The 9,898-nt window shown below is 44.6% G+C and overlaps 2 protein-coding genes across 6 annotated transcripts in view; both read right to left on the minus strand.

The window, feature by feature from the left end:
* Window positions 1-266, minus strand: part of ALOX5 (arachidonate 5-lipoxygenase) — a 23,874-nt gene extending 23,608 nt beyond the window's left edge. Inside the window, exon 1 of the mRNA XM_003207969.4 lies at window positions 117-266. Coding sequence (XP_003208017.1) covers window positions 117-266 — 150 coding nt within the window. The remainder of the gene's footprint in view (window positions 1-116) is intronic.
* Window positions 267-5,245: 4,979 nt separating this feature from the next.
* MARCHF8 (membrane associated ring-CH-type finger 8) overlaps window positions 5,246-9,898 on the minus strand; it is an 86,483-nt gene continuing 81,830 nt past the window's right edge. For all 5 annotated transcript variants that reach the window (XM_010714449.3, XM_010714447.3, XM_010714448.3 and 2 more), the window contains one exon: window positions 5,246-9,885. In XM_010714449.3, coding sequence (XP_010712751.1) covers window positions 9,581-9,885 — 305 coding nt within the window. In that variant the 3' untranslated portion in view covers window positions 5,246-9,580. The remainder of the gene's footprint in view (window positions 9,886-9,898) is intronic.

Below are 9,898 nucleotides of genomic sequence, written 5' to 3' on the forward strand. Positions count from 1 at the left end.
CTTAAAGCTGCGATGGAGAGCTCCGAGCCCCGGCTCGCCTGCCCCGATGCCCACCCCCAGCCTGGCAGCAGCGGGACGGGCACTGCCGGCTGAGCCGGGACCGTGCGGGCACTCACCGCGCCGCGCTCGAAGTCGTTGTAGAAGGGTTTGTCCAGGAGGTGCCTCTCGCTGCAGCCCGCAGTGCCCTCCAGGCTCAGGTACACGTAGTCGTCGGTGCCCGCGAACCACTGGCTGCCCGTAGCCACGGTGACGGTGTAGGTCGGCATGGTCCCACCGGCACGGCACGGCACGGCCGAGCCCCACAGCTAAGCCTTGCCCGGCCCCCGCCGAGCACCGCCCCACCGCCCAGCCCGGCCCTGCCCACCCGCGCTGTTCCTCTTTATTACTGAATCACTCCGATCTTGTCAGGCCCCCGCTGCCTTCGCACAGCCGCCCGTGTGCACGCACTCACACACACACGCACTCACTCAGGCACACGCAGCGTTTCCACAAAGCACCGCAAGGATCCCGCCTTTTCACACTCCCCACCCCGAGTGCAGCGAGTGCCGAACCTGTTTTAACAAAGATGTTAACACTGAGATAAGTTCCGCCAGTGCTTCTCTCATGCTCAGCCTACCCCAAGGAAAAGAGCCCCAGAGCACTGAAGCTGTACACATGGCACCAATACACCAAGCCCACTGATGCCAGGCTCCCGTGTTTTCATTAGGCACAAAGCAGGCTTAACGCTGGCACCCCCTTAACTCTGTCACACTGCTGCACAGCCCCAGGTCAGAAGGAGCTGGGCTGCGGCTTCTGCAGATCCCACTGTATAGCTGCAAGGTTGTTACCTGAGGCTCTGCTTCAGCCTCTAACACTACACCTGCCTATGATGGGTGTGGCTTGTTCGGTGTGGTCACTGGTGGTGACAGCCTGCAACATCCTCCTCTTTCTCAGAAGCATAGCAATACTCATCAGCACCCACTCAGTCTCATTGGAGGTGTCCTGTGTCTCTTCCCTACAGAGACAGCTGCTTGCTATTCTGTGACACCATCAGATATCGAGGCTCCCCCACATTCAAGATATGTATTTATGTACAGACGTATAGAAAGTGCCTTCATCGGCTCTGCAGAATTGCTCAGCACAAGTCTCCAGCCTGCTGCTGCTTTTTAAATCATACCAGCAGTGCAGGGCTTGAAAGCCAGGAAATGAGAAATAAAAGGAAAGAAGGAGGGAGCTGCCATGATTGGCCTGGGCCAGCACTGGGCTGAGGGGCTCTCGTGGGCTCAGAGAATGGGTCCAGAATGGGAGGAGGGCACAGGGTGCTGTGTGACAGGATGGTTACTCATAGGTCCCCTCTCTCTAAGCACTGCTCATGCTCACTGCACTGAACTTGTCAGGGGAAGGCCATTTCCATCCCTCTCAACCTCCTTATTATGCCAGTGACAAGCAAGGTTGTGCTGTGAGGATGTTGCGTCCCTTACAGCTCCCCTGAGGCTACCAATAATTTGGATGGGCAGATGGCTCCTGGAGTATGCTAATAAAGGATCAGGCTTGGGGAGGAATTACGTAACATGGTAATTACCAGCGATGGAGTTGATTAGCAGAACCTACAGAATTTTCCAGGTTACATAAATAATCTAAGGGACATGGGCTTGATAGCTGAGAACATATGGGTGCTAATTGTGGCCTCTCCACCAGAGCAGAAAGCAGCAGCTCCTTGCTCACAGATCTGCTGCCATCCCTGCTTGGAGGGTCCACAGATTTACAGGAGCATGAAGCTGAGCACAGTACCCTCACTCTGCCAGCCAGGAGAAGCAGTAAGGGACTGACATTTGCCTAGTGAAAAAGTCCCTAGCCCTGGCTGCAAGGGCAAAGTTTGTGCAGCATCAGCTCCAATTTGAAGTCAAGCAGGTCCAAATTCATCCCTGAAGTAACACCTTTAACTTTTGCCACCACTTGTTTTGACTCAGAAAGCTGATGAACAGTTGGATTTAATCTTCATCTGATCTCTCTGCTAAGTATCAACTGCTCAGAAGTGGCCACGAATGTTGCATGGTCCTGAAAGCACTTTCTGGGGATAAAACAAACTGTTCTTGCTGGTAGGAGAAACGCTGATTAAAGTAATCCTGTAGTCCTGGAAAAGAATCAGTTTCCTTTAGCACAGCACATTCAGAAGCAGGAAGTTAAGCACAAGGACAAGACAAGGGACAAACCAGATTCCACGGGAACTTCAGCGCATCCTCAAGAAGGGAACAACAGTGCTTTGTGAGTTAATTTGGGATGCACAGGAATGAGGCACATATGAAGCACTACATATATTGCCTAAGGCAGCTGTGCTTTCCCAGTTGGGATCAAGTCTTCAGCCAGAGACATTTCCTACTCTCTCCAAACCCATATGATAACCATTCCCTTTGAAAAGGTAAGCTGCTATCCCCAGTGATGAATTCTCCTAAGCCTGCCTGGCCTGCCCTGTTTGCAGGTGGCCTTTGAGGAAAGGAGCATCAGAGCAAACCAGCACGGCAAGGGGCTCCCATCAAAAATGACTGAGAGGTTATTTTTAGTGAAGTCTTAAAACGTTAGGAATAGCCAGCCTGATTTCTCGAGCCTCAGAGATTTAGCAGGCACACCATGAGAGGCGGTCTCCCTCCTCTGCTCAGTGCAGCCTCCTGGTTGTTTTATTCTATTACTTCAAATCCTCTGATGTTAAAACCTTTGAGACAACTTCATTCAGCCCCTTAACCCTCTCAGCCGAGGTCTCCTCTCTATTTCCAGCTACCAATTCCTCTGTTGCCAACCTTGCCTTTTCCCTAGAATACACTTTAAAAGAGTATTCTTGAAATTTGCCACCACTTGACCCTCTCTGAGCAGTGTTACATTTCCAATTTTTCTGCCTTGAGTAATGCACTGAAATTGGTCCATTTCTTTTATCCTACTGATTTTTTATTTTTATTTTTTCAAACATTCCCTGCCTCCCTCCTGAATTACTTCCAACCCCTGACCCCTGTTTGACTATGATTAATTATTTTCTTTCCCTGTTTGATTCTTATTCTATAATGAGATATTCTTGTCTGATTTTCTGATGTCATCCATCCCTCCCTAACGCTGTGAATAAACATCTTCTGACTGGTTTGTGGTAACACTGTACCCCATAAATCCCAAAACATCAGAGAGCATCCTACGCATCAGACAATGTAGCCAGATACAAGATTTCCAGGAAAAATTGGGATGGCAGGTTGACACTGAGCTTTAATTGCACAGTGCCAGGTTTGGGTATTTCCACAGTCATCTTTGTGAATCACACAGTGGGATAATTCAGTTCCTCCCAGCTCAGCCGTCTCTGCCAGTCTTGTCAGAAGCAAACTGAACACTGAGAAAACAATGACAGCAGTGAAAGTGGAGGTGTGGAGAGAAGATGAAGGACATTTGGGTTCCGTATGGTAGAATGAATGGGAAGAGGCAGGCAGAGGATGGGCAAATCTGGTGAGTTGCCCATAGGGCAGCTGTGGGAGAAGGGCTGCTGGAGGAGGCACAGTCCCTGCATAGTGGGCAATGCATTGTGCTACTCATAGCTACTGGCTATATTTGGTCTTTAAAGGCCTGTGCATGCAGCAGGCTTCATCCCTAGAGAAGCTCAGCCTCAAGCCCTTTGTGCTATGCTACCAGCCTCCCCAAGAGCCCATCTGCTATTTCCACGCAATGTAGGGCTCCTCCTCTACAAGCTTCCCTCCGCTGTGGGCTCCAAAGGCCTGGACACAGCCACCACCATCGCAGCTGGCCTCCCACCCCTGGATTTCTGACATGCCCTTGCAGAGAGGTGATCTCCTCTTCATCCTGTAAGCCCACACATCTGACACCTCCATTGCTTCCAGGAGGCACCCAGTGGATCTTACAACTCCTGCCACTGCCCTCCTGCCTTGGTCAGCCTCTCATTCCCAGTTCAGCCCATCACATGACAGTAGCTACTCACCTCATTGCTTCAGCTGCTGGAGTCAGCTAGAAAATTCAGCTCCTGGAGTCACAACTGTGCCATCTGCATTAAGCCATGGCTCTGCATCAAGATGAATACTTCATATGGTGACAGCAAGACTCCCTCAGAGCAAAGTGAGGTTTGCAAGAAGGAACAAGCTATTTTATAATTAACTTGAGATGCCTGAACCCAAGATGAGAAACACCTTTTAACCACAGGCCAGACAGTTCTACAGTCTCTGTTCATCAAGTAGCCTATCAATGTTCCATCCCAGAGACCATCAGTCAAATAGCAGGCCCTGGAAATCATCTTACCATCTCTCCAGAAAGGTATTTTTGTATGCAGGTCCTGCTGGTGCACTTAGCAAGCTTTATACAAGTACCTTCGTGTACAACAACCAGACTTGCTTCACTAAGAAGTAGCTTTTTCACTTTGCATTGGAAACACCTCCCGAGGGTCGCAGTATTAAAATTCCCTCCCGTTTCCTACCTGAATTGAAATTCAAAACTAGTTACTTACTAAAAATAAAGATAAAAGAGCCTCTTTGAGACCCACTGTGTCTGCTGCAGACAACTTTGCAGATCTTATGTGCTCTTTAGCGTTTACACGTTTGTTACAAGCTGTCTCACAGCAGTGCAGATAGCAGTTTTCTTTGATTTATTGGTGGTAGAAATCTGTTTATGAAAAACTACTGAAGACTTCACGCATTGGGGCTCAGCCCTGGCATGGAAGCATACGTAATGCTATAATCATGCTTATGCAGGCAGCAATGAAGGGTTATTGTAGTTGCACACTGCTCCACACTTACACAAACTTATTTTTTCTTAGACATCTATCAGTGTAATGAACATCATGTACTCTACACCAGTGCCCTGAGAAGTGCCAACATCAGACATAAAGCATTCATAGTAACACTCAGCATCAATGCAAGACGCTCCATGCATTTCAAGGCCTATGGGAACCCTCTCTGCACCTCCTGCGTGGCACAAGCCTGAAACCTCTCCCATGATTCCCATACCTGACCCCAAAGCACCTGCACAAAGTCATGTCTTCTCACTGCAATGATAGAATCACCCACTTATTCTTCATGGTTAACTACCCCTTTATGATTCATGACATCAAACTGTCACAGATCCTACTGTGTGTTGACATGCTACACTGAAGAGCCATGCAGCCCCATGTTTGCTCCAGTAAAAGTAAATTGCTTCATTTGATGATCTCACTATGGGGAGCTCAGCTTCTCTCCAGACTGGGCCACTAACACCTTCTGAAACAAAATGGATACTATGCTGCTTTCGTTTTGTTCTGTTTTTTTATAGAAACACTTTATTGCTGCAGTCAATAACCCTGTGTATCACACACAAATAACCAATTACAGTTTAAGAAACTAAAAATAATTCTGCAAGTGGTAATACTGAGAATAAGAACATACATGAAAGGATACAAAACTATACATTTAAGTTACTAGAAATTTACTAACTAAAAAATTCTGCAGAACTGTGAAGTGTCTTGTATAAACTATACAACACATGCCAGTGTAAAGTTGTTTAACATTATACAATTACCTATCTACAAATGTTTTACCTAAATACAAGATCAGCTGCAATTTTTAAACAGTTATCTTCTATACAAAGACAAGTGCTTTCAGTACTTCATTGGAATATACAGACACCGCAATACCTCCAAACTAAAAAATAATCACAAGATAGAAGTCCTGTTTAGAAGTTTTCTTTGCATATCCAATATAATGCAGTGAAAACCCAGCCAGCAATAGCCATGCTTTTGTATTTGCCCTGTTTCACCCCATATTTGCAAGGGACCCAACTCAGACTCACAGACCTCCTTTTCAGCAGACCTACACCAGAAACCTGTTAATATGCCCCAGCCTAAAGGAAATTTGGATCTGAGTCTCACTTTGTAACATACTTAGCCAGCCAAATGCAGGGCAGAGGAACTTGCTCCTGATGCAGCACCAGCACACGCAGACCAGGTGCTCTGATCAGTGTAGGGAAGTGGCAGGAGGGATGGATGAGTTACCTCTGTACCAGTGTAACCTCCTGCTGAAGCAAAGCCAACCTCAATGACATTCAACCAGATGACTCTGTCTCCAAGTCTGGCCACCTCTTTAGTCAGAATATCAGTTTACAGTCAAAAAAGTCCTGAGAATTCATAGGAATTTAATATCTCATGATCTCTTAGAGTGAAGCAATCTTCTGCAGCACATGCTGTGCTTCTAACATTAACGCATGGTCATGACCTGGCAGATGCACTGAAGGGAGATTTCCTTGGCATAATCAGTGCTTTTCCAGACAGGATGTAAGTCCATAGCATGGGAGTTTGGTCAGATCTCTAGAGCAAAGGCTCTGGTAATCTACGGAAAGGGCTACGGTAGCTGGTACTAAGTCCATATTCCCTCCTATTTTAATTCTTGTCCCAGAGAAGTCCCAGGCAACCTGACCTAATGTTGGCCAAGAAACAAGGATCAAAACAAGTCACACTTTTTTTAGTCATTTCAAAAGCTGCCAAAAGGAAGTTCTGGAATGCCTGATGTGATGGGAGTGGTGTTTTCCATTACCAACATCCAGGTGGGCAGGATGGAGCTCACCCAAGCTAGCACAAGTGCCTTGCAGCTGGAAGCTGAACACAAGTCAACAGAATCTCCTTAGAGAAACAAGAAGGAAAAAGCGCCATTCAGCCTTCTTATACCATTTGGTAGCACCATGTAGAAGCAGAGAACCGCAGCTCCAGAAGCTCCCTGTTAACATTAAGCTAGAATCAGTTCAAGTATGACCAGCTTAAATGACAAGTCCTGGCAGATGCATCTCTTCTGCAGCCCTTCCTAGTACGAGCAATTCTCACCATTAAAGAGAATTTAAATACTAAGCATTATTGTCTTTCGGGTAAGAGCCACTGGAGAAAGGGGATGGTTAGTAGTAGCACTGGCTAAAACAGTTTTATCTGCAATTATTTTTCCCCAGATGATTTTAATAGAGATGTTTTTTCTTCCTAGGATACACAGGGCCACAGCAAAAACATCCAGTATCCTGAATACACTGAACACTAATTGGTATATACTGCACAGAGCTTCCAAAATGCCAAATGAGATTTCATCAAGAATCATTTATGACAGTGATTAAAACAGGACAAGTGTGTTACAATATGCTTAAGTGGCACTGCCAGAACACCAGTCAGACACCACTGCCTCTCAGATGCAAACTGGAGCACAAACAGGTTTCATACCAGGACTTGTCCCAGGACTTCCATTTCCCCTACAGTCCACAGACCAGATGAGAATGCATACAGCTGATTCTCTGCATCTTGCAGACATGAAAGCCTTGTGCACTGGGCATTTCAGAAGAAAATTATGAAGGTATGTAAGACCTAATATTAACCTGAGTTTATCCAGTATTTTTTTTTCACAGATCAAAAAAAGAAAACAAAACAAGACTGAATGTTATCCGGGTTCTTAGAACAGGATCATTCATAGCAAAGGGTCTTAGTAATTGCACTTTAAAACATGGCAGGCATAGACAACAAGCTCTACACGCATATGGTCATGAAGACTGCTGTCCACTATGATGTGCAGGGCTCGTCTGCCTACATCACATAAGCATGGTATATCCTGACAACTAGCACAGCATGCCAACCCATGCCAGTGCAGCTTTGCTAGGACTGCCTAGAGGTCTGTTTTTCAAGGACAAGGTACTGTGTTGTTCATGAAGAACACAGCCAGGAGGCTTCAAGCATGAGACCATACAGAGGCATGCATGCACACACACTACTTTCAACAACTCATCGTGTGTGTTCTCTTACCTTAGTTCCATCTCAGGCATTTTTCAAAAAGATTAACATAGAAATAAATAAATAGTATATTATCAGGAAAAAAAAAAAAGGAAAAATCAATGATATCTTGTTTTTGGGGATACGTTAAAGCAACCACTTTTACTATGAAAAGGTCACGCCCAGTGATGTTGTACTTGAAAAGGATAAAGCAAAACCTGAACTGGACCTAGGGATATAATTCAGTATCTCAACAAAGAAGTAGAGGCTTTTACGTAGCAGAGAAGTCCAGGAGATTCCTACTAACATCATTCAGGAAATTTTCATTGACTTTACAGAGATTTAGATTGGGCTCAGGTAGAGTAAGTTAGCATTCATACACAGAAGCCTCATGTACTGAGTTTCAGTGGGGCTTTGTGTCCACCCCAGTCACACTGATGTGAGACTTTGGTTGAACGAGAGCTCGAAGCTGGACAGTGAAGCAAACTGGTCAAGTGAATTGACAGCAGACATCCCAGGCTTTGGGCAAGTCTGTCTAAAGCTCTGCAAACAGATTTTAAAATTGTCCCTCTTTTCATTAAGGCTGACAGATTAAATAGCCAGTCCCAAATTCAAAGCAACAGACAAAGCTATTCTCTGACCATGTAACGCATCACATCAGAACTAAAACAGGCAAGTATTTTTTTTTAATTCATCCACTTAATGCAATACTTACTTCCTAAATTTTGATCTTAGCAACTCCTTTCACAATGTCAAATTCTTGGGTAATTCACACATGACACAGTACTAAAGAAAGAAAATCAACTTCAGTTGTATTGACTAAATATCTTTCTTCCACAGCAGCTCACATTTTCACCAGTATACCAGCAAATCTTTTACCAACGGTCTGGAATGACAGTTACATTAGGTATATATATGGAGATTTATTGATGGTCTGACCTGTTCAAAACAAAACAAAAAAGCAAAACCAATCCCTAAAATAGAGCATTGAAACTCTTATTCATTGAAAATGAACACTGTACACATCCACATGTCACGGGTGCAATATCCTTCAAAAATAACTGCTCCTCAAAGGAAACCCAAAGAGGCAGATTTTTAGTGTTACGTTTAGTAGGATAATGTGGGCATGTGTTGGAAATTATGCATTGGAATTTGTTTATTTTTATTTTTTAAATAAGGCAAGAGGCGTTCTAGTAGAATGGATGGGTTAAAGAACGAAGAAGTGTTCTGCAAATGACACATTCTTTCAAGTTTCATTCTCATTGGACATACACATCATAAAATAAAGATTTTTAAAAGTGCTTTGTGAGTCTCATCACAATATGTAAAGCATAATGTTACACCTGCTGCCTAAAACAAAATGTTAGTGGCAGTGTTAGCGGTAGATTAGACTCTAGCTCTCATTCCCTGCAGCATCTGGGACAACCTCCTTCATTATGCTTAAGAAAAACAAACAAACAAACAGCAAAAAAAAAAAAAAAACAACCGGTCCATACTCTACATGTATTCCACAATCATTTAGAGTCATATTCTAAAGTAACAGACTCCATATGCAGTTGATGACAGTCCACCAATGGCTTGCTTGACACCACAACCGAGGCTCATTCTACCCAGCTACCTGTGGCTCTTTGATCAGCCAGCATGTGAGACATAATGTTGAGAGGTACGCAACCATGATAACATTGACAGATATGCCAAAGGGATTTTAAAAAATTCCAACAAAACACAAAGGTAAAAAAAGTCATCCGCCAGCCCTCAGCTGTTAGCCGATTTTAAAAAGGTAGAGCAGCTTGCAGTAAACAATGATATTTTAAATCTTCAAGGACATACAGAATCACTCTTCCCACCCAGTAATCAGACGTGAAGGATTTCTGCAGCACAGTCTTCTGGCTCTGTGTAATGTGAAGAGTTTGTATCTGAATGGTGAACCCCAAGCATTTCTTTATTTTCGAAGTTTGGCTCCATTAGTGCAGGTTTTTCAAAAATGTTCTTTTTACTAGTTTCTGGACAGTTTTGTACATATATTACTCGGTTATAAGCTTTAAGTCTCTTCCACAGCTGTACGTACACTTTGCATTGTACATACATGAACAGAAGTCCTCCAGTGAAACCAATAGCCACAACAACCAGCTTAGTCCAAAATGGCCATTCTAGAATCCCTGGAAGAAAGGA

Source organism: Meleagris gallopavo, chromosome 8, assembly GCF_000146605.3.
Source record: "Meleagris gallopavo isolate NT-WF06-2002-E0010 breed Aviagen turkey brand Nicholas breeding stock chromosome 8, Turkey_5.1, whole genome shotgun sequence".
In the NCBI taxonomy this organism is placed as follows: Eukaryota; Metazoa; Chordata; class Aves; order Galliformes; family Phasianidae; genus Meleagris; species Meleagris gallopavo.